The sequence below is a fragment of the Callorhinchus milii genome, unplaced genomic scaffold (genome assembly GCF_018977255.1).
Source record: "Callorhinchus milii isolate IMCB2004 unplaced genomic scaffold, IMCB_Cmil_1.0 Scaffold7, whole genome shotgun sequence".
In the NCBI taxonomy this organism is placed as follows: Eukaryota; Metazoa; Chordata; class Chondrichthyes; order Chimaeriformes; family Callorhinchidae; genus Callorhinchus; species Callorhinchus milii.
Window position 1 is genome coordinate 21,106,565 of NW_024704748.1, and position 25,267 is coordinate 21,131,831.

At 36.9% G+C, this 25,267-nt stretch overlaps 1 protein-coding gene across 1 annotated transcript in view; it reads left to right on the forward strand.

The window, feature by feature from the left end:
• LOC103182574 (cilia- and flagella-associated protein 46) overlaps positions 1–23,380 on the forward strand; it is a 61,102-nt gene extending 37,722 nt beyond the window's left edge. Inside the window, exons 45-63 of the mRNA XM_042336853.1 lie at positions 216–353; positions 504–683; positions 1,788–1,955; positions 2,870–2,967; positions 3,798–3,868; positions 5,013–5,143; positions 7,190–7,308; positions 7,441–7,526; positions 8,252–8,416; positions 10,233–10,294; positions 10,620–10,677; positions 11,333–11,368; positions 11,979–12,081; positions 12,767–12,879; positions 14,884–14,965; positions 16,282–16,418; positions 18,765–18,887; positions 19,804–19,950; positions 22,479–23,380. Of these exons, the coding sequence (XP_042192787.1) occupies positions 216–353; positions 504–683; positions 1,788–1,955; positions 2,870–2,967; positions 3,798–3,868; positions 5,013–5,143; positions 7,190–7,308; positions 7,441–7,526; positions 8,252–8,416; positions 10,233–10,294; positions 10,620–10,677; positions 11,333–11,368; positions 11,979–12,081; positions 12,767–12,879; positions 14,884–14,965; positions 16,282–16,418; positions 18,765–18,887; positions 19,804–19,950; positions 22,479–22,606 (2,145 nt within the window). The 3' untranslated portion in view covers positions 22,607–23,380. The remainder of the gene's footprint in view (positions 1–215; positions 354–503; positions 684–1,787; positions 1,956–2,869; positions 2,968–3,797; positions 3,869–5,012; positions 5,144–7,189; positions 7,309–7,440; positions 7,527–8,251; positions 8,417–10,232; positions 10,295–10,619; positions 10,678–11,332; positions 11,369–11,978; positions 12,082–12,766; positions 12,880–14,883; positions 14,966–16,281; positions 16,419–18,764; positions 18,888–19,803; positions 19,951–22,478) is intronic.
• The last annotated feature ends 1,887 nt before the right edge of the window (positions 23,381–25,267 follow it).

Genomic DNA, 25,267 nt, shown 5'->3' on the forward strand with positions numbered 1-25,267 from the left:
ATAGGTTTGGGTTTCAAGTGGATCCTATGCCTGCGGATATATCACTAAACTGGAGCATATAGAAGGACGAAAGATCAAGACCTGATGTTCAGTACACTCATTTGTGACAAAAAATGTGTATATTTCCTCTATCCCATAAAAACCTCTAATTTATGTCATTATTGTAATTACAGATTTGGGCTCTAACTATTTATTATTAATGTAAATAATTTAAGGTTGATGTGAAGGACAACAGAGGTCATTTGTCACACCACATAGATGAGGAAAATGAGGAAGCAGAAGAGAAATATGATGATTTACCAGTGAGTACGCAGCAACTGGCAAAATGTGTTGCTAAAGCCAAGCAATTGAAGGTACTAGCACTTTAATTTGGTTGTACTTTATTGATATTTCTAATTAATCATTGTGAATAGTTTCATAAAGTTACTGTTTAGTATTATTCATCTGAACAAATGTAAGTTAGGAAGTTTCTACATCTCATCTTATTCTCTGTTTATTTAAAGTATGAAAGAAGCCTGTCTCAGATGTACCTGGCTCAGGCGAGTGAAGTTCTGATACAGTCAATAAACTGGGCACAGCTCCACAAATATACTGAGCAAATAGCAGCAGCTAGTCTTGAAATGGTTGAATGTTTCGGCCAGTTTGATCCGGTTTCAGCAGGGCATTATTTAGCACTCCATCAGGTATGGTGATTGATTAGAACTTCATGCATGTCAAAAGGAGTTTAAACTTGTTCAACAGAATGGATGAGTAAACATACACTATTATCTTCTTAATTGTTAATTAAGTTTCATCAGCAAAATTGCTCAGGCAATGCTGTTTTTTTCCTTAGAAGTTGTAACAAACTTTTTATTACTTTTTTTTCCTGTTTTTATTTCTAACTTGAGATTCAATCCACAACTGTTTGTGGGACACGGCTGTATGCAATTGGCTGTCGGTTTCACTCACAAAATATGCAGTCAATTCACTTTACAGTATATTCTGTGAAGCACTTTGAGATGTCTCGAAGATGTGATAAGGCGCTATGTCAAATGCAAGGATTATTATTACTATATTACCTATATCCCTTCCCAAGTGAATGTAATAAATGCTAAAAAAAATTCCACAAGTGGTTGACTTTAAATAAATGATCTAAAATTTATATTTAAGAAATGCAACAACAGCAACAAAATTTACTTTTATATAGCACCTTTCACATCGGGAAACAAAAGATAATTTTGAAAATGTTTTATAAAAATTCTTAAATGGACTCCTGTAAGATTTGACCCCTTAACTTAATTATAAAGCATTGAAAATTTCATGTGGAACAGGTCCAGATACACTACTTCTCCCACAAAACTTATTTAGCACATTTGATGTGTCATTGGAAAAATACTACTAACATGTCATACCGGGAGGGAAATTACTTGCTAAGAACAAGTGAGCTCTTTGTGTTCATTATTTTCTTCATTTACTGTGACAATGAAATTGTTTGTAGGACTCATATTTGTACATTTATGCAATGATCGGTGAAATTCTGATAATTAGCACCGGGGATAAGTCATCAACCTATATAACCTGACATTCACTCATTATCCTGGCTATTCGAGTACTTTGTACTTTTAAGATACTGTACTTTGGATAACCAGTTAACTCTGATTAGTCATTTGAGCCATTTCCCCTGAGTGACAATTATCAGAGTTTCACTGTATATATGTACCTGTGTGTACCAAAAACGGTACAGTTATGGTTACACTATCAGCTTTCAGATCATCAACAGGCTAAGCTTTTCTATAAAACTTTTCCAGAGTTGCAGAGCTTCAGTGATGTTGAAAAATGTCTTGATGAAGGTAGGATGTAATACCAGCAGTTCCCAGCTTGCAGCATTAACAAATCTTCAACAGCAGCTAAGTGAGAGGGGAAAGAATAACATTTTGCTCAAGACAGTCAATGAAAGACTTGAAACATGTTTTCAGGTAAGAATTAAGGAAGCACATTTCTTAAAATTAACTATATTATTATTCTCCTGGCATGGATGAAGAATTTTCTGGATGGTAGAAGTTAGAAAGATGTTCTCAGACTGGCAGGTAATTCTGAGTGTTGTGTGCTGAGCTCGCCATATAAAACTGATTTTGGATATCACTTGGTATAGAAGGCACAACTTCACTGATGTGCTTCTTTATGGTTGTTTACGGTTATAACGCAGTTGAAATGCATGTCCATTCACTGCATTTTTTAAAAATTAAAATATATATACTTATTTGTTGATATACATTTATGCTTGTCTCAGACAGTATCAAACCCGTTACAGAAAAGAAGACGCAGCATGTTATTATCCCGCTACAGAATGTAACAGACCCAGCCTCTTGTGGCAGGGGTAGCCTCTGCGCACTCCACTTTGGTGAAGGGACCAAGGCTTCTGCGCCTCGGGGTTCTGCCGCCCTTTGCACGGCACAGTTACAAATGGGGTCTTGTAACCCCCTCCCTAGCCCTCCCCTCTTATTGGGGAGTGTGGACAGCTTCACAGTACACAAGTTGTGCACACATTTATTTTGGGACACTTCCTTTAATACAGTTGGGAAACCCCTGTGTGCACTACATCCATGTGCACGCCCGCACACACCCTGATTAGGCACACTTGCCGCTTCTGGGTGGTGTCCCAATGTGCACTGTACACGGACGTGTTTATCATGCATACATTTTCAGCACGCTCTTTGTTTACATCTCAAGTGCCCTTCTGTACATTTGTATGGTCAGCTGGCTCACTTCTTGTTTGGCTTTTCGCACTAAAATTGCCAACTTCTGGAACATTAGCTTGTCATTGACGTCATTTCCTGTTTGTTATGCATTCAGGTATACATTCACTTTAGCCTAATTCTTCACTTTATAGGCATGGCAAAACATCGCAATTCATCCCCAGCATCTCAGTCTGTTTAATGAATTTCCTTCCAATTTTAATATCATCATTCTTCAGCACTCTGAAGACAGGTATGAATGTAATATTTTCTATGCATTTTTCTATATGTGCACAAATATAAATCTGTCTTTTAGTTCTTCATACTTCCTTGTGTTTACTTACAATCACAGTAGGGTGTACAGCTCCACCCTATTTTCACAATTTGCCAAAAATCTTCTTTTCATTACAGATAATCTAAGTTGTAATATACGAAAGGTAAATTATTTATAAAACCAGTTTTATTATTTGGATATTTCCTAATATGGGGTTTGTATTTTCATGCTAAAGGGAGCTTTATACATCTGCGGTTAAGCAAAATGTACCAAATGTCAGTCAGATTATTTATGTTCCGAAAGAGCTAGTCACGCAGAGAACAACTTATCTTGCATCTAACTTGTCCCATAACTTACCTGGAGGAAGTTGACACTGATGGATTAGAAAATATGTTCTGTTTCCCAAACATACCTGCATCAGTTTAAAAATAAACAGGACCACCAGTTTAAACTTGAGTACAGTTCACATGACTGGAATCACATTAATTGATTTGAGATCTTAGTTGCTTCTATCCTGAAATAAACCACAACAGACCTGGTGGGAAGGTTATCCTACATTGTCTTAATTTGGGCTGCGAGTAAATATGGAGATGCCACATTAAGATAATAATGTGTTTCTTAGGAAGGCTCCGCCTCCTGCATGTCCCTCGTGCCCTCTGTTCCACCATCGGTGGACGTGCTATCAGCGACTATGCAAAACTCTGGAACACTCATCCTCAATCCCTTTGCCTTGCTCCTTCCATCCCCTTTTTCAAATGCAAGTTATTGTTGCTGTTATTGTTACATATAATATTGTAACCTTCTTCTAGGACACTCTTATATGGAGCACTTCTCGAAAAACCAAAATCTGCTGGACAAAAAGTCAGAAGCTCTCAAGGAAGTAAGATATTTAGTATTTTGAATTATTTGTTTTGCTTATTTTGTAAATGTACAACAAGAAAATTATATTTGTATAGCGCCTTTCACATCAGGAGGACTTCCCAAGGCGCTGGACAGAGTACAGCATTTCACACCCGAGCTGGGGTCAGGGGGGGGGAAGGGGGTGGCCGATGGCATGGTCGAAGAGGAGGGTCTTGAGGCGGGTCTTGCAGGAGGCTAAGGAGGGGGCGAGGCAGAGTGACCGGGGGATGGAATTCCAGAGGTTGGGGCCAGGGTGGCTGAAGGCTCTGCCGCCAATGGTGGGGTGGGTGGGTCGGGGGACGTGGAGCAGGCTAGAGCCGGCTGAGCAGAGGGACCGGACGGGTTGGTAGGGGGTTAGGAGGTCGCAGAAGTAGGGTGGGGCGAGGCCATGGAGGGCTTTGTATGGGAGGACCTTGAACTGGATCCTTTGAAGGATAGGGAGCCAATGGAGTCAGGCGAGAGTGGAGGAGATGGGGTCACGGCATTTGGTGCGGGAGAGCACATGGACTGCAGATTTCTGGATTATCTGCGGCCTTTGGAGGGAGGTATTGGGAAGGCCAACAAGCAGGGCGTTTGCATAGTCGAGCCTGGAGGTAATGAAGGCATGAACAAGAGTTTCAGCGGTCTGAGGGATGAGGTAGTGGCGGAATTGGGCGATGTTATGGAGGTGAGGGAAGGCAGAGCGGGTCATGGCTTGAATGTGGGGGAGAAAAGACAGTTGAGGATCGAACAAGACATCTTGGTTCCTGACTGGCTTGGTGAGTTGAATACATTTTGAATGTATTCTCCATTGAAGATCCAAGTTAAACTCTACTTAGTTGGTCAATAATATCCTGTACCAATATCATTCTTATATTGGCCAAGTAGCTGTGATTGAGTCATAGTTATTTCCTTGAACTTTCACTCCCTTTGGGAAAGCATCTTACCACATAGTGAATTGTGACGGGGATGCTTGGGAACCATTCACAGCTGCACTCGGGATATTTTCTGATTCCCCATATGGATGGTGCCTTGAGACGCCCTCCTGAGTTGAAAGGTGCTTTTCGAATGCAATTTGTTGAATTTTTCCATTCAATATAATTGTTGTCTATTTTTAAAACAAACATTTCTATACTCTTTTTCAGATCAAAGTCAAACCCAAGCTAAAATTGTGCGAGCCTCAGTTGATCCTACATTATTTTCACATCTGGTGAAAAGATTCCACAAACATAAGCAGAATCTGGCCCATTATTTTGTCAAATGCAACGCTACTAAGGTGCAAATTAAATTTTCTAAAACTGTGAATGAGGGTCCACACAATGTAGATATAGATATAGTGGGTTTGTTTGTTTTTGTGCTTCATTTATTTTAGCTGAGGTAACTGTAGTATCAAACACCTTTTGGAGAACACATACAGAGCGAACATATGGAGAGTTTTGCAAAATTGTGGCAAAATCTCAGAACAATAATATAATAATAATAATCCTTGCATTTGCTATAGCGCTTTTCACGTCGGGAGGACGTCCCAAAGCGCTTCACAGAATATACTGTAAAGTGAATTGACTGTATATTTGTGGGCGAACGCGGCAGCCAATTGCGCACAGCAATGTCCCACAAACAGTCGTAGATTGAAAATGACCAATTTATTATTGTTTTTGGTTTTGGAGGGATTATTATTAGGGTTTGTGTGGAGTAAGGAAACTTGCCCAAGGTTTCGCCCTGACCTGCCTGGAATTGATCTCAGGTCTCTCGCTTGCAAAGCGAGTGCTCTAACCACTGAGCTACAGGACTCCGTGTGAACAGCACTAAATTATTCAGCCTTAGGTGTCATCCTCTGGAAAAAGTGGGTATACACTTGCATTCAAGATGCCAGCAGGGAGCTAAAATGGATGTGATTTATGTCAATTGGCATTTCTGACTCCACATGTCAATAATTATTAACTATAATACTCGTTCCATAAAATGGTAGTGGGTAACTGAAAAGAGTCACCAGCTTCCTCTGTCGTAAATCCATAACATAGGGGTGAAGTTCATAACTGTTATTAAGCCTATGATGATACATTTGTTAAAACATTTGTTAAAAACAAAACCTCCATGCTTGATTACCTATCCTATATAATAATAATAATTCTTGCATTTTATATAGTGCCTATATATATATATAGTCTTCGAGATGTATACATATTTTTATGTATGTATTTGACAAATATATATATTTGACAAATATATATATTTGTCAAATAATTTGTCATTCATGTTACCTTTTCTTTTATTATAAATCATAACACTGCATTTGTAGCTCAATAAGCTTATCTGCTTTCGTGTTTTTTTTCCATCAAACTGCATCTTCATGATTTTCCAAAGTCACCTTGAATTACATTAGTTAAGTGAATCACCCAAAATTATTTTTACTGGTATCCATGTAGGCGAATGTGTTGTGCATAACATTAATATTAATTAGTGCCTATGTATAATATTAATTAGCAGGGGCGGACTAGCTATATTGGAAATTTCCCGGGTGCCCCTGGGAATGGTTCTCAAGCGCTCCCAGTGACCGAGTTAGTGACAGCTCGGACCGACACCCAGAGCCTGCCGTCCGTGAAAGATGACAGCCATGCTAGCCAACCAACACCCTCATTCTGCTCTCCTGTTTAAGCCCAGACAAAGATTTTTAAACTTGCAGTGGTTTTATGTAAATTTGGCACCCCCATTTTACCTGAAAAGCCCAAGCCCCTTCGGGGAGCCATTCCGTTGCTGCTAATTATTAATTAATGCATCTCTCTGAGGAGAGAATGTGCAGTCTATTCCAGACACAGGGAAGTTTCCATGTGCAGACAACATGCATATATGTAACTCTGTATTCTTTGTATACTCTTAAGCATGGCAATAGGTTTCTGCATGTTTCAGACATTCAGTTGACTACCCCAAAACGATACAATGTTTGCACTTAAAAATCAAATTCTCTCTGTGGTTTATTGAAATAATATTTAATTTTACATCATTGCATGTTCCATTTATTACAGCATTTGTGATTGCTTGCTTGCTTGCTTGCTTGCTTGCTTGATTGATTGATTGATTGATTGATTGATTAGCAGCAATGAATTGCATTGTTGGCTCTTTTATTCCCTTCTGTTTTTACAGTGTAATTTACCTCTCAACTGCCTTTCTTTCTGTTTCTGCTACTTTATAACTAGAAACTGTACCTTTTTGCTATGATGTTTATTTGCTTACTATCCTTGAATCAAAGTATGCATGTATTTAAAAATTGCACTGTGATTTGAAATATAAATTTCACTAATTGATTTATTCTCAAATGACAAAGGCTTCAGAAACTATTGAAGCCAATAAAAGTAGGCTTCTTGCAAACTTCAGCAACATCTCTGAATCCTTGGAAGAATATTTGAAGCCCGTTTTGTCACAGTTTGACTTTTCAATCTTTGGGTAAGTGTTTATAATGTTTCAGATCTAAAATAAACTCAGTTGCTAACTCCAGTTGTTACCGTAGAACATTGAACTGATCTTTCTGGTGGATACAAGTTAACACTACTATGCAGGAATTATTTATGTTTTCAGTCAACCAATATACAAAACTGACAAAACAAAAAGGTCAAAAAACAAAAACCCGGAGATGAAATCAGCTTCTGAAAAGTCACTTCAAGGTTTGTAACAACTGACTATTACAAATAGTCTATCTCAATAACCTACTGTAAAGTAAACCTAGTCCACAACAGTGTCCTAATATGGACTGGCAATAATAAGAGGGAATCAGATTCCCAGTATCTGTACAAATATCCTGCAGTTACCACTGGCAGTAGTAATGAACAAGATGGGGTGGGCACTTGGTTGGAGCCAAGTTCATTCACAGAAATAAATATTTCAAAGGGAGACTAGCTTTGCTATTTTAAACAAATGCTATTCAGAAATAGATCTTGCAGCAATAAGGGGCCCTCAGCATTCTGCACTAACTAAAGAGGGTGTTGGTCCTTAATGGTTAATGGTTTGCTATCTGCCAGCCAAGAAATGTATACCAACAAATGGGCACATATTCATCTATTTGCATGTCCCAGCTATTTCTGCTTTCTGTCCTATTTGGAGATAACATAAAGTTTACTGCTTTCAGTGTTCAGAAAGTTTTACTATATTACTATTTACTATAGTACTTTAAATGTGTTCATGTAGCTAATGCAGCTGGACCCATTTTATCTTTTTTCAATCATATCAGTTAATGTGCGAGTTTAACCTTAAGGGCCAGTGAAAGTAGCACGTTTTGTTGATTAAGTAATCAGATTGTATTTTGACAGGGCAGCGGTGCTGTATGAGTTGCAGCATTTGATATTATGAAATTACAACTGACATTTTTAATCAAACTTTTATTTTCCTAAAGATAACCCTGCAAGTGGAGGAGAATATATAATTCTGTTACCTGACAACCTATTGTTGGAGCTACCATTGGAAACACTGAGGTTTCTTCAAAAGCATGAAATTACTTCCGTGTCAAGAGACTTCTCATTGCAGTTTCTATACAATCGGTTTCACAGAGGTGTGCCAGGTAATCAATAAATGAATAAATAGATTAATCTTTCTTCTTGGTTAAAGAAAATCCTGAACAATCTCTATTCAGAACAATGAATTGATCTATAGTGATTTGAATTGCGATCACGTTGTAATTTATACTATACTTAGATATTATAATTGATAATTGTTAACATGCACTTTTTTTTCTTATTCATCTTATTTTACTCCTTATACTGGTTACATTTCCATAGTTGATACAAATGTGGTAAGTTTAAATTTTAGATGGGCAGAATGGTCGTGTTTGTGCCGTCCCATTCCATGTGGGTAAGGATATAGACTCAGAATCTAAGGCATGAAAAAGCTTTTTTAATAAGTTAACTTGTAGGACCTAATGGGTCAGGATGCTTGTTGAGGTATGTAAACTGCATTGTACGTCTTATACTGGGTGGCAAAAAAGTGATAGCAGTACAATGTCTAATAAATCTTAAAGAAATTATAATATTTTATACAATAGGGTAGATATCATGACTTTTTGGTCAACCTGTATTTGCCAGGTAAAGTATATTTGAAACTAAAAATGGTTTCTAAACATTAGTTTACAGAAAAAAGATCCAGCAATTCACTTGCTCTAAATAAGTTGGCCCAAAGGGAAACTGCGTAATCAGTTATCACAAGAACACAGAAAGAATGAAACAAGACGCTTAGGAGTTAATAAACAAACAGCAACAGGAGTTTCATTCTTTATTTTGTAACCATACAATTAAATGTCTAATAACTGAAGAAAAGAATCCACGACTCTTTGTGGGACACTGCTGTACGCAATTGGCTGTCGTGTTTCACCCACAAAATACACAGTTAATCCACTTTACAGTATATTCTGTGAAGCTTTGAGGTGTCTCAATGATGTAAAGCGCTATAGCAAATGCAAGTATTATTACATGAATTTGGGAGGAAAGTGAAAGAGATCTACAATTGTTAGTTGACTTCACCAAGTAATGTTTAAAATGTTATGAATTTCACCAACACAAGAGGGCAATGGTTAGCAGCAGAAAATACTAAATCAGGAAAATAGTAAATCAGGAAACTCCTGTAGTGTGGACCCAATTTTTGCCTAAAAATAGACAATAAACATGAAACCTAGCTCCAATTATGAGGTGTGATTGCTGGTTATATGGCACTGCAATGGAGAAATGAGGCATAAAAATTCCAGGAGATTATTTTAGATAGATTCTGTTAAGGGGAATATGAGAAAACACATTGAAGAGAGAAGAGGCTGAGAGCAAAATGTAATTTTTAACATCTAGTAGATAAAAGAACATATAGAGCTTATTATGATGTATTCGCCACAAAATAGAGTGTCAGGCTCCAACGCCCATATCCTTACCTGTACCAAAACTCTGTATGTCCATCATCCCAGTCTGCGCCGGGCTTCACTGTCTCTGTTTCCCAGTGGATTTCAAGGCTCTCACCCTCATCTTTAAATCCATTAATTCCCTAGCATCTTCCTATCTCTCTGATCTTCTCCTACCTCACTCCTCTGCTCATCTCCTCCTCTGTGCTCAAGCTTCCTTCGTGTCCCCATCCTCTCCGCAACACCATCAGTGGCCAAGCCGCTTAGACTGTAAGCCATGAACCTCTGAAACTCTCTTCCTCCCTTCTGTCTTATCCGTCATCTTTGACCGTGCCTATCAGCACCTATCCCTTTCTCCTGCTTGGTGTCTGACCCTGTCTTAAAAATGTGCTGCAAGATGTTATCCCGTTATCATTGTATACTCTTTCTTTCGTGTATACTCATAGATTTCTTTAGGCATTTTCTTTCTTTAAAGATTTCAATTGTTTCTATCCTGCAGAAGAACTCGAGGGGAAAAAATCCCCCAAAGCAAAAGAAAAACAGAAGAAAAAAAAGAAATTGGTAAACTACGATTCCCTATTTATTCTGGATGATAAAAAACTATCTCTGTGACAATTCATTCTGTAAACAGAGTTTGTGACTTTTTTTAAATCGAAAACTGTCAAGTGACTAGGTCTGTTGGCATTCGGCCCTTTTACATCAGGAAGAAGTCAAAAGCGCTTCACAGGATATACTGTAAAGGAAAATGGCTGTATTTTGGGGGGAAATAATTTCTAATGTACAAAATAGTCAAAAAGTAAATGAAAAGCTCAGTAACTGCAGTTTACTAAAACATTATTTGAATCATTTTTGACTGTTCCTAATTTTCTGTATGTTTGAATTACAGGCACTTGATCGTGCTGTACCACCAAACTGCTTCCCAATAGACACAAATAAATTCAAATGTATCCTTCTAATGTAAAGAATTGAAGTTAATAAATAGTTGCCTCAAAGCAAGCTTCCATTGACAAGAGAACATTTCTAGTGTCCATAATCAGATTCCTGGGATTTGTGCTTTAACTCTCTGGCTATAAAAATAGTCATGTTTGCTTTATTGGGATAAAATAAAAGTGCACCCAAATTTACAAGACTTAAAAGGTTAAAAATTCAAGCATCTGACTGATTTACTTTCTAATAATGATTTTATTTGTAATTATTTTAAGTAGTATAATTACTTGAATAGCGACGACATTTTTAATCAAAACATCCTCATATTTAAGTAGTTAAGTTGGTTGAGTTGGAAATTGGAAGGTTGTCGCTGAATCACAGTAGGCATATTCAGCTTGGAACCTTTTTGAAGTCAGTGAAAATCAATACCTTGTCAGAAATATATTCTTATGGCGGGAGAGAGAATTTGATTGCAAGGAGACGTGGCTGGTAAGGCATTGCTGGTGGTTGGTCATCTTGTCTGACTCATTAGTAATATTTGAAAGTGGCGATGTATCAACCCTGCAAATAAAAATCCTAACAGGTTTAATGGTCCTGGCTCAACACGTTTGGGTATTGTTTGTATATTAAAGACTTAATCACATTGAATATTATCTTAACTGAATTTGTCAGATATTGTGGAACCTTATGATGTTGCCATAGACTCAGGTAAGAAAATCAAAAGATACTTTTGGTATTTTATTTGCATATATCAAGTTCAAAAACATAATTAAGACCCTATATTAGATTTGCGTTCATCAGTTATATTGTATAAATATATTAACACCATTTTTAACTGTATTATGAGTTGAAGCTACTGAAATTAAGTTCAATTGATATTTTATTCATAACACTTGACCTTAAAGTGTCTAAAAAATTGAATTTTGAATTGTTTTTATCTCAAGTGGGACATTTATCAAAAAAAATTAAATGTGTATCGCTACTCATTACATACAAAATATATTCCAAATGTACATACTTTTGATTATTTGTACTAATTAGCAGTATTCATTTTAATTGTATTAATATTCCAGACTTATAATCTTTAGAGATATTCTAAGCACTTTGGTGGGCTGATCAGTTCTGTATGTTTTCAGGAGATTTACTGAATTAAATTCATATTAAGAGTAGTAAAGCTATTCAAACGTAATAGCTTTAATACTGTAATATTAATCATAAAGTAAACATTAAAAGCCACAATTAAAAATCAAACATTCTACATAATGTTGAGTAAACAATTGAGTTGAATTCGCAATCTGTTTGTAATTTTGTTTTTCAGAATTCTTCAACCCTATAAAAATAATGACAGATTTGAAGGACCAATACCAGGCTCACTTTACAAGTCAATGGCATGGCATTATAGGCAGTGACCACATGCCAAGGTTGTGTTGTCGTTTTTCTTGGTGGGTGGGGACATTTTAAATTTTGGCAAAATACGGACTGTACAATCGTGAAGGCAGACTTCCTGATGACTTGTTCAATTGCAATTTCAGAGGCTGCATTTTAATTCTGCTTGTTATTGGCTAAGTGGCTGTGAGGTGTAAGGAAGGTGAATTCAAATGTTCATTTTCAAACCCAATCTGCCTTTTTAGTTGTCAAAATATCACACTTGTTTTAAATCAATATCATTTCTTGGTTTAAAAAGTGAGTTAAACAAATTGCTACTCAATTCTTGAGAACTGTCTGAAAAGCAATTTATAATACAAGTCAAGATCTACAGCTTCCACTTTTGCATTTCGATGTATAAACAAAAAGAAATGAGACATTAAAACCAAAGTCCCAATTAACTGTTTGGGTTAATGTGAAACATTTCATTGTTCAAAAAAGAAGGATGCTTTTCCTGGTGTCCTGGCTAACAGTCCCTCAGATAAATTGGTCATTTACTTCAGGCTATGTGCTAGAACTCAATATGCACAAATTGGCTGCTACATATGTCCACAAATACAGTGACTATATTTGTCAGTAGTAACCCAGTGCTAAAGATGCAATCGTTACTATTTATCACCAAATCATGTGAGGGATAAATATTTTGTTTTAAATTGTAAAGAATTTATTCTCTACTTTCAGTCATGCAGATTGGGAACAACAGCTGAGCAGTTGCAAAGCATTTATCTTTTATGGGACAGAGCACTTTCTCGCAAATATGTTGCCATCAAAGCTCATTTCCATGAATCTTCAAGGTATAAGTTTTCATACTGCAAATAATTGTGCTATTACTTTTTTGATGATGACTGATTATCAGATTGGTATAAGGTTTCTGAAATATTTAATTCTGCTTTAGTTTAATTAATGCCTGAAAGTGTTATTGAAGTTACATTTTCAAATGGTGGTATAAAATATTGGATAAACAAGGATATAAATAGGGTTGACCATCAGCTTTTTAATTTTCAAATTATAATGTAAGTTTTTAGTGATCTTTTTGACTACATGAATAGTGGATGTCTGTGTTGTAAAGGTGCCATAGGAAGCATCACTTCCTATGCACTACTCAGCTGTGCAGTGTGCAGGAACTGACATTTGTGGTGACCTGTCGACCATTTTGTATTTCAAAATGATAAAACCTGTGCAAAAAAAATGTTCAACATTGGGATTTCATTAGTGGGAGGTTTGAGGGGAAGCTGAGGGTTAAGGAAATAAAGAATAGTTCAAAACACAAGTCTTGAGAGGTGTTTTGTTTTGGAGATGGGGACGGAGGGGACATGGCAGAGGAAATCCAGGATGGAATTTCAAAAAGCGAGGGCAGAATCGCTAGAAAACTCTATCATCAACAGTGGGGCAGAGCAAACGGGGGAAGTGCAACAGGCTGAGCAGCCCAGTGTTAACTGAATACATTACCTACAATGGACCAATAGTTTACATGTTTAGATAATACTTAGGTTGCCTTTAGCAGTTTCTAAAGATTCACAGTGTCCTTGAAATGTCAGTTTCCCGTGTATTTATATCCTTGAATTAAGAAGCCTAGGAATTAAGAAGCCTGTGAATACTCCAAGGAATTATACATTTTTCTACCCAGAGGACTGCAGTAATGTTGACCATATTTCACCATGAACTTCACAGTAAAGTTTGCTATATGTATTTTTGGTACTGAATAATTTTAAGCAGTAAAGGTTATATAGCCAGCAGTCAGTGTGATCTCTCATGTGAGTTTCTACATGGTGGNCAATTACGATTTGAGGAAGGCACTGAACAATTCTCAAATAAACAGAAAATATGTTTATCTTGTGAAAAAAATCAATACTTTTGTTCACTGGTTGTTCAGTATGTTCAGGAAGTAGAAGAGTTCTGAAAGAAAATACTTCTTCATTGGATTTTGTTGATTTAATGCCTGGCAAAACAGCCAAAAGAAGGAGTTATTAGAGAAGCAGCTTCAACCAGTAGTTAATTTTCGTAACCAATTTACCATGAGATTAAGAAACTATTAAGAAGTTGAGGTACAAAACCATCCAATGTGACCATCAGAAGAGCTTGAAAAAACTGGAATTCCTCCTTTACAATAAACATAATGGATGTTAAAACTTGTCAGGCCTATAGACACCAAGATGATGCTAAGGACTGTCTGAACCAAACAGGCATAAAATTCTTTGAGGATATCAAAAGCAGATAACATAAGGCACATGAAGCTTATGCAGTTATTGGAAGCAAAGATCTCAGCCATCCAATGATGGAGGCTTAGATGCTGACCTTTAGGAATTAGGCAGGACAAGTGAGAATCCTGCACCAAAACAACAACAACACCACCACCAAGATTACATTTATAGAGCGCTTTTCACGTCGGGAGGACATCCCAAGGCGCTGGACAGTTGGGTCGGGACCCGAGCAGGGGGGAAATGGTCAGGGTGATGGGAGGGAAGGGAGGGAACGAGGAGGGGGTAGAGAGTCGAGAGGGGAGCTGAAGGCACGGTTGAAGAGAAAAGTAGCTCACCGCCTAAAATAATCAATATGTTTTACCCACAAAATACACAGTCAATCCACTTCACAGTCTTTCCTGTGAAGCACTTTAAGATGTCCTGACAACATGACAACTACACTGTATCAAATGCAGGATTATTATTAAAGTACTATTAATTCGCAACCTTCTTGGAAGAATAAATGCTGGCAGATTTGTGACTTAAAGGGCAACTCTTCAAAAAATGATGCATTGAGAACCATCGTAAGTAATGATGTTTTTTCTTTTCCTTACACAGATTGCCAGTTAGTAATTCTTTTAGATCTGGTTCAGACCATTCGGAGTGCCTTGCGGCAATCGATGGCAGATGTGGATAAAAGGTAACTCCTGATGCAGTTTAACATTTTAGAGGGAATAAAGTGGTCAAACACCTAAGGAGTTTTGCCAGGAACATGGAAGTCGAACTTGTGCAGAGGCATCTGGGCATGAGGGCAGCGCCTATCACAACTCTTACAGACCCATGCACTCGCAATCCCTCCTCAACCATTAACTAACCTTGGGCCAGCCATGTAGCTTAGGCCTGATACTCCCAGGCCAGAGTCTCCACCCTTCTCATCCCAACCCCAGAACACGAGAGATGGGGCATCATCACCTCCTTAAGAAAGCATAGGCTCCTACCTTTGAGCCTTCCTGCCCTGAAGTTATAGTGCCCACTACAGTAGGTATGAGTGCAGTGAAAGGCAAACCATTGCCTTATCCTCTTATTTTTACACTGAGACATGATTTTAATTGTAGTTCATCAAATGGAGTTTCAGTTAAATTTAAGTTGGTTTTCCAGTGCAAATTATTGACAATAATATTTAGGAATATGTTCTCCATGACATATCCAAATACCGATTCTAGTAGTTTGGCAGTTATTGAAGGACCTTGAGAGCAGTACTGTCTTTGTGCTATAAATCACAGCATTTTTGTATTGTCTATACCCTCATCTAGTTGAGGTATTACATTTATGAACTAGGATAATAATAATCCTTGCATTTGATGTGGTGTCTTATCACGTCTTCAAGACGTCTCAAAGCACTTCACAGAATAAACTGTAAAGTGAATTTATCTTAATCAGATTGGGACCATAAAGTTCACTTGACTCTTCACCCTTTTGAGGTCCTTAAAATAAAAAAAGCTATTTGGGGTTGGGAAGGAAGATGTCCTTCAGGTTTTATGGACTTCTTTATGACCACTATCAGAGTTATATCCCAATTCCTTGCATAGAACAATCTCTCATGTTTGTATGATATTCTATCTAGCAGTTTCACCAAGTACTTAGGAAATGTCCAACACAGACATATTGTGAACTCTCATTTTTATTGATAGAGAACAAAGAGCCTGTGCACTGTGCACCAGTAAGTAAGACAATTTGTTTTCCTCAGTAAATATTTAATCATTTTCATAGCTGTTCTCTAATGTTGTTCTTTCATTAAAGGAAAGAACAGCATTAGAGAACAGCTATGAAAATTTCATTTCAATGTTTGTGGGACACTGCTGTGTGCAATTGGCTGCCGCATTTCGCCCACTAAAGATACAACAGATTCACATTACAGTATATTGTGTGAAGCGCTTTGACATGTCTTGAAGACACGATGGGGCGCTACAACAAGTGCAAGGATTGTTGTTTTTATTCATTTCTTTTTATTTTCAGCAAGTTACAATTGTCAATTGAGCAACAATTGGAAACAATAATGATCCTGAGCTTAACTGGAGTTCATTCCATCATGGCCAACCAGTGGCATAGCACACTTGAAAACAATGCCATCAGGCTTTCAAAGGTGTTAGGAGGTAGGTATTTCAGTGTTCATATAATAACTACAGTAGGGTGACCTTCTTCTTACCAAGGAACAAAAATGTTTTTGATCTCAGAAAGAAATACAAGTTAACATTTTCTTATAAACTTAAGTAAACTCAAGTACATCATTGTGGGTGAAAATAGTAGAACATAAATTGTAGTCAGGAAGAATTATGGTTCTTAATACTGAACATGTGTCTTAAAATCTATCTATCATATGTAGAATGGATTTGAAATTTATTCATGGAATAATATAAAGAGCACACAGAAAATATGTGGGAGGGTTACATCCTAAACTGAATATTCTATATATTTCTAATTAGCAGAGGTGGAGCAAATGAGGAACAATGGTCAGGACTACAATTTTTCCATGTTTTTGATTTGCTCTCCACATAAAAAAGTTTCTTCTTGAACAATGTATCATCTCTACTCTCACCTGGAATGCCTTGGTTTTTACCATGTGACCGGTCCATTGCCACTTTAATTCTCCTTCCCACTCCCGCTCTGACCTCTCTGTCCATGGCCTCCTAAGCTGTTCCAACAAAGCACAACGCAAGATCGAGGAACAGCACCTCATCCATTTCCTAGACACCTTACAGCCCTCTGGCCTCAACATTGATTTGAACTACTTTACACCTTAAACACAATCCCCGTCTTCTCTCAACCTTGCTTCCCCGCTCCCCCTCTTCTACAACCATTCACACATCCTGTGGGTTTCAGACACATCTTTTTTTTCTATAATCTCTCACTTTTGCCTCCTTTTGTCTCGCACCATCAATACCTCTGATCTCATCATCTACTGTCCTCCACCTAATTTGTTTCTTTGTCTTTTTTTATCCACCCCCTTCTCTGTTTGTCCTTATAAATTGCTGCCTTCCAACCTCCTCCAGTTCTGACTAAAAGTCATTGACCTGAAACATTAACTCATTTTCCTCTCTCCGTAGATGATCTGCTCAGTGTTCCCAGCGTCTTCTGTTTTTAGTAAAGCTTTCAATAAAATTGTTTTCACCTTCAAAATAGATGGTGTGATAGATCACTAAACATAAGAACATAAGAACATAAGAATTAGGAGCAAGAGTAGGCCATTCGGCCTCTCGAGCCTGCCCCGCCATTCGATAAGATCATGGCTGATCTTCAGACCTAACTCTAATTACCTGCCGTATACCCATATCCCCTAATCCCTCTATTTTTTAAAAATCTTATCAGTCTCAGCCTTGAAGATGTTCAAGGACTGGGCATCTACAGCCTTCTGGGGTAGTGAATTCCATAAATTCACTACCCTCTGACTGAAGAAATGTTTCCTCAACACTGTTCTAAAAGGCTGACATTTAATTTTAAGACTGTGACCCCTAGTTATAGATTCTCCTACCAGGGGAAACAGACCCTCAGTGACTACTTTATCCAGCCCTTTAAGAATCTTATATGTTTCAATAAGATCTCCCCTAATTTTTCTAAACAATAACAACAATATTACATTTGTAAAGCGCCTTTCATGTCAGGAGGACGTCCCAAGGCGCTGAACAGTCAGGGATCAGGAACCGAGCATGGGGTGGCAGGATTGGGGCGAGGGAGGGCAGAGAGGTAGGTTGTTGGCTGAAGGCACGGTCGAAAAGGAGGGTCTTGAGTCATGCTTTGAAGGAGGCAAGGGAGGGAGCAAGGTAAAGGGATTGTGAGATGGAGTTCCAAAGGGTGGGGCAGAGAGGCTGAAAGCTCAGCCATCGATGATAAGCAGGTCGGGTGGGAGACATGGAGCAGCCTGGAGCATGCAGAATGGAGGGAGCGGACAGGCTGATAGGGGGTCAGAGAGATAGGAGGGGCAAGGCCACGGAGGGCCTTGAAAGTGAGGATGAGGATTTTAAATTCTAAGAGTTTAAACTTTGAAAAAAGTAAATCTAGAAAAGCTAAAAATTATTTGAAACAATGGACAAAGAGACTAGAAAAGCAAATATCAGGATGTACGTTTTAACTTATACGCAATAAGGAATAAAAGTTTAAACTTAACTAAAATTAGAACTTTTTCCTTAAGGACCTTGGGCAAGTTTCCTTACTCCACACGCCTAATAATAATCCCTCCAAAAAAAAACAATAATAAAATTGGTCATTTTCAATCTACGATTGTTTGTGGGACATTGTTGTGCGCAATTGGCTGCCGCGTTCGCCCACAAATATACAGTCAATTTACTTTACAGTGTGTTCTGTGAAGCGCTTTGGGACGTCCTCCTGACGTGAAAAGTGCTGTATCAAATGCAAGGAGTATTATTATTATTATTAAAATAATTTAGTTAATTATTAAGTCAAAGTGTATATGCTTGAAGTAAGTAGACCATTGTTTCTTTTAGATTTGTTGGAGAGTGGAAGAACCACTGGTGAAACAGTCCTCAGAATCATTAGAACTAAAAAGGAAGAAAGCAATTATTTAACTGACGCCGAAGAGAATAACTACTCGAATATTCAACCTTCAGGTAATGATATACACATTAGAAAGAGTGCTCAGTAGAATATGGAGTAGCAATCAGACTATCCAGACAGATGTGAGTTGATTCTTACAGTAGCATTTCAATGAAACTAACTAGTACATTTGGGCATTAATGTTTACTTTTGATATAATGCCTCAAAGCAGGTCAAATACTGTAAAGTGGATTGTGTAAAAAGTGTGTATTTGGCAGCCAATTTGCACCCAGCAAAAAACTACTTATAGATTTGCTAAGCATCAGGACAGGAGATCATAGAATAATATTAGTGGTTAGTTCTACATCACAGTGTGAGCTGTAAGCTATTTTTCAATGATTGAGCCTGGAGGATTAAAAAACTGTCATTGGATTAAGTATCAAATCAGAATGTATTATGTTCTAAACAATGACAAGATTGTTTTATAATTATTGTAAAAACTGAAAAGCCAAAAGAAATCAAAATCAATAATAATGCTACAGACATATAGATAGGAGGTTGAAACAGACTTTTCCTGAACTACTTTCAATATTTAAGGCTGATACTGGTGTATTTTTCTTTGATGATTTGAGCATGGAGTTTCTATAAACTAAGCCATAGACATAGTTAATAGGCTGATTATTATTATATTAATATAGTAAATCACATAAGTCGTAGCAGTCTGGATAATAACATTTAATATGACTTAGGCAAAGTCCACGTTGCAGGCAAAGTTATATAAATTGTACATACTGTAAAGTGGAGTGACTGTTTTTTGAGCAAAAATCAATAATCTACGCTACACAGGCATAATTCAGTGCAGCCAGTAAGTGAGCATGGTTAGGCAATTATACAATTTATAAAGATAAGACTTATGCAAGTTTTACTGTATAGTATAATTGAGGTCAAGGTAGATATAGTTTTAAATAATCGGAATTTTGTTTCTTGTAGATAACTGGGAATCTAGAGTAAGTAGTCGTGCAGACCCCAAAACCATAAGGGCTGGAACAAGAAATGATTTCACAGAATATGAGAATTCTGAATTTCAGAATATTGATGAGGAAACAGCTGAGATTTTTGAGGCCGAGCTATTTCAAGGTATGTAATGGTATCTGTATTAGTAAGGCTGCTCAAGTAGCACTTGCAGTAGAAAGCTTACTGCCGAGTCATCTGTGAATGGAGATCCCAGAGCAGCATGTTACTAAATCTACATTTCAGTGAGGTGAAGATCCAGTATTTCAATCACTCGTGCAGCCCAGATTGACTTCTATTGGGGAATAAGGTGGCAGTGGGACAGGTGGATCCTGTTGAGAATTGGGAAATCCAATACTGAGTTTTTAATTTTTTCATGGTTTAGTAGTGTATTACATAATGTTTGGATTTAAATGAATGGAAATGCTTTGCAAAATTAGCACAATTTACCAAAATATACCAATACATATTAAAGCAAAAAAACAGGAAAGATTTAGACTAACTTGAAATTAGAAAAAGAAGCTTAATTCAAGTAATACTTTATACTACAATAGTAATAATAATAATCCTTGCATTTGATATAGCGACTTATAATATTTTCAAAATGTCTCAAAGCGCTTCACAGAATATATTGTGAAGTGAATTGACTGTATATTTTGTGGGAAAAACTCGGCAGCTAATTGCGCAGTGTCCCACGAAACTTATGGAGGTAAACAAACCATTCGCACTTCCCGTACCTTTCTCTACAACAATGTGAAATGAGTTTCTTCATTTTTTTCTGTGCAACAGTTTAATTTGTTTTCACTGGGTGTGTTGATATTTTGACATTATTACTGTGCTTGATTAATGATTCACTGTAATGTGATATAAATGAGTTCAAGCATGTTGTCACTACATTGTGATCATTGTGATTCATTTGGGAACAGTAAAGACCTTGGCGATCAGTGTCTGCTTAGATTGAAATTAATATGCTTAGCAACAGAATATTTATATATGGCTCACTACCAAACCAAACTTAACTCAAATTGAGCCATTTCTATTTTTTTTTAAAAAGCCACAAAGAAATACAATGTGACTTATGTTAGGTTTTGTAATGTTTTGTCTTGGCTCACATGTTTCAAAGACAAAATGTGCATGTTCCCATCTTCTGAACTCGTCTAAACTAAGCTATAGTGAGAAAGTATGTATTTGACTTTGAAACTATTTAAAAGTCTTTTTGTATCTTGCAGTCCAGTGAAGTGAACATTGGTGTGTGTGTGTTGGGGGGGAGTGGGGGCTATCTTTAATTTCAATGACAATGAAGGTTGAAGCAAAATGACTTCTTAAACTTAAGAACCCCTTAGTTGACTTAGGGCATATGCACACCAGTTACTTTTTTGCCTTTAATATCAAATATGAGGGTCCCCAATTTAACACCCCTCCCCCAATTATCTTATTAAAATGGCTTATTTTCAATATTTATGACACTAAACTAGGTGGGAGAGTAAGCTCTGAGGATGATGCAAAAAGATTGCAAAGGGATATAGATAGGCTAGGGGAGTGGGCGAGTAGGTGGCAGATGGAATTTAATGTGGGGAAATGTGAAGTTATTCACCTAGGTAGCAAAAATAGAAAAACAGATTATTTTCTAGAGGGGGAGAGATTAGATAGTGTTAAGTGTTCAGAGGGATTTGGGTGTCCTTGTACACCAGTTCAAAAAGTTAGTTTGCAGGTGCAGCAAGCAACTAAGAAGGTGAACGGCATGTTAGCGTTTATTGCAAAAGGTTTAGAGTTCAAGAGTCGGAAAGTCTTACTGCAACTGTAAAGGGCCTTGGTGAGACCATACCTAGAGTATTGTGTGTGGTTTTGGTCTGCTTATTTAAAAANGGACATACTTACCTTAGAGGGGGTGCAGCGTAGATTCACTAGGTTAGTTCCTGGGATGAGGGGACTGACCTATGAGGATAGGCTGAATAAACCAGGGCTGTATTCTCTAGAGTACAGAAGAATTAGGGGAGAACTTATTGAAACATATAAGATTCTTAAAGGGCTGGATAAAGTAGACACTGAGGGTCTGTTTCCCCTGGTAGGAGAATCTATAACTAGGGGTCACAGTCTTAAAATTAAGGGTCAGCCTTTTAGAACAGAGTTGAGGAAACATTTCTTCACTCAGAAGGCTGTAGATGCTCAGTCCTTGAACATCTTCAAGGCTGAGACTGATAGATTTTTTAAAAATAGAGGGATTAGGGGATATGGGGATAGGGCAGGTAATTAGAGTTAGGTCTGAAGATCAGCCATGATCTTATCGAATGGCAGGGCAGGCTCGAGGGGCCGAATGGCCTACTCCTAATTCTTATGTTCTTATGTTCTTATTAAATAACCTTTGTTTAAAAATAAACCATCAATAATAGTTCAATCTGGTAAACAGCAAACAAGCTGATAGAGGTCCTTTGTTACAAAAACTTTAATTTTTAATGACTCTATGCCCAAATCTACATGGTTCCATATCTAAACACGTACAGGGCTTTTTGTTGTGACTCACTATTGTGAATGTAAATTATTATTAATGTGGTTATTGTGTGGTTTATGCATGATCTTAATACAAGCTATGCAATTATTCGTCAATCAAGCTTGTTTGAGATATATTTCAGTTTGTGTTTCCTTTTGTTTTTCAGGAGAGTCTTTCACCTATTCATCTAAACCTACAGCCCAGCCCAGCCTTGCCACTTTAGAAGATCCCAATATTTTTCAGTCACATTTTAACTTCATACTTTTTGGACTTCCTAATCTCATGGTCATTTAGGTTATTGAAAATGAAATATCAAATCTGTAATTATAAATCTTAAAATAACTGCTTAGTGAGTAAGAAATCCCATGTATAGGTAATTACAGTTTTACAATAACAAGCTTTTGATCTTTCATTATGAATGATTGTGTTGACGCTGAGTGTTATTATTGTCAGCATTCCATGAGTTTCTTTGTTTCCCAAATATTTTAAGTTTTTTTCAGTATAACATTTGTTATATGGTTTTCCAGTGTTTTATCTAACAGTAACTAGGGCCAGATTTGACCTGTGAAAGCTTTGTGTTAATATGTTTCATGCATTAATTGTCTTTGAATACATTTCCAATTAATTCATTCAATATTCTATTGATTGATTATTTAAGATGTTTTATTCAGTGAGCTGAAAATGTGTTACTCTGTTTTCCAGTGGCTTTATGTAACATTTGCAACTATCTAATAGTAAAATATTCAAATAGAACCAAAGAAAATTGTTTATTTCAATTGCTACTGTTCATATGGTTAATATTTAAATAGCGACACAAGGGTGAGGTCTGAAAAACTGAAAGGAAATAAGGAAAATTGATAGACATAACTATATGTGATGATTAATGGAAGAAACATTCCATTAGTGAGAATGAGTCATGAGAATAATGCTGATTCTTATTGTATTGATTTTTCCATTCATATTTTCTTAAATCCACTCTTACACCAGGCAGGTAACCACAATCTCATCTAAAACTACCTTCAAAAGTTCCAATAGCTGCTTCTGATTAAAATATTTACAATACCTTGATTTTGGTGAATAGTTTGTTTTATTGACAGGGATTATGTGTGATTGGGTGTCAAGAGTAGCAGTTACCAATTAATTATAATAATAATAATCCTTGCATTTGATACAGCGCTTTTCACATCTTCTCGACATCTCAAAACGCTTCACAGAATATGCTGTAAAGTGAATTGATCATATATTTGTGGGCGAAACGCGTACAGCAGTGTCCCACAAACAGTCGTGGATTGAAAATGACCAATTTATTATTGTTCTTTGTTTTTGGAGGGATTATTATTAGGCGTGTGGAGTAAGGAAACTTGCCCAAGGTTTCGCCCTGCCTGGAATTGAACCCAGGTGTCTTGCTTGCAAGGCAAGTGCTCTAACCACTGAGCTACAGGACTTCACAATTATAGCATTTGTCTCCTTACTCGAATACACTAGAAATAATAGTAAGGTAAAATTAGTTTCTCTTGTCTTGATGGAAGGGTTTGGGTTCAGTACAATTCGGTTGGAGTTCAACTGTCATTTTATTTTAGAAGAATAAATGTTGGAGCTCCTGCTCAAAATAAAATGATTATTTAACCATTCAAGAAGGAAGCAGAGTTAGCTGAGGCTAGTGACTTGCTAAACTAAAGATGGATTTATTATATTGTTTTTTTGTTTTATTTCGTGTTCTTGAAATCAATATCTGTTTCGTCAAAGTAAAGATTTGCTGTGAAATCGCAACGTGCCGACTTCTGCATTGCTAAGATTCAAAACATATTCTTTTTTTTTGAAAGAACATCAGTTCTCAATCCAGACTGTGCATTTGTTAAGCACACATGGCATGCAAGTCGATCTGGATCCATCGAAGAGACAAGATTGTAATAGCAACTGTTCATAAAAGAATAAAATCGTATCAAATTCAATTCTACAGAGTTAAAAAAAAGGTACATGTGTGTATCCAAGCAATCCTAGAAATATTTCATAAACAACTGAAAATCCACTCTGCAACTTATCGACTGTGAGTAACTCGTGTGATTGGAAATATCGGAATGGTACTGTGGTATTTCATCTAATACTAATTCATGCAAAATATGATATCCTGCCGTATTACAGTATTACACCTGGCTGACCACAACAAACTGATCTAATAAAACATTCAGTTTGGTTTTATTGTTCAGCTAGTGAGCTTTTTTGTCAGAGAAAAGACCGATCATTGATGTGTTCAGCAACATGAAAGGCAACTCAGAGGTTAAGCTGACACACAGTATGACCTTTTGCCATCCATGACAGAGGCATATAACACAATCTAAAATTATGACATGACTAATGTAATGTTAACATGCTAGAACTCGTGATATTTCGGTTGGGAGTCAAACAAGCTATCTCGAGTACTACCAGACTATCGTTAATGTGTGTCCATTTTAATTAAAACATTCCTACACTTAATAGTAACAAAACATGTTCTGTATTAACCCATGATTAATGAATAACCAGTAAATGATCAATTGGTTGATATAGTGGCTAAAAATGTCTACTATTTAACCTTAAAAGTGTGATTCTAGAATGCATCATTACATAATTTTTGTGACTGAAATTTGGTTGCAATACTAGGCTGATTTAAACCAATTCCTATTTGTACAACAGATAGATTAAAGTGTCTTTAGTAGAAAAAGTCCCCTATATTGAAAGCCATGTGATTTCCTGTGTTGTAACAATAGGTATAATAGTTAAAGCTGTTATATGTTCTTCAAGTATAGATTACTCCCACATTACTAATCATAATTCCATTTCTAACATTCTTTGTATGTTTTGCAATGAAAGAACCTATTTTTAATCTTTTTAATTTGGGAGCTTTTTAAACTCAAGAAATCCACTTTTTCATGATCCTGGCATTACCAGTGGAAATATGGCATAGGATTGTTTTAG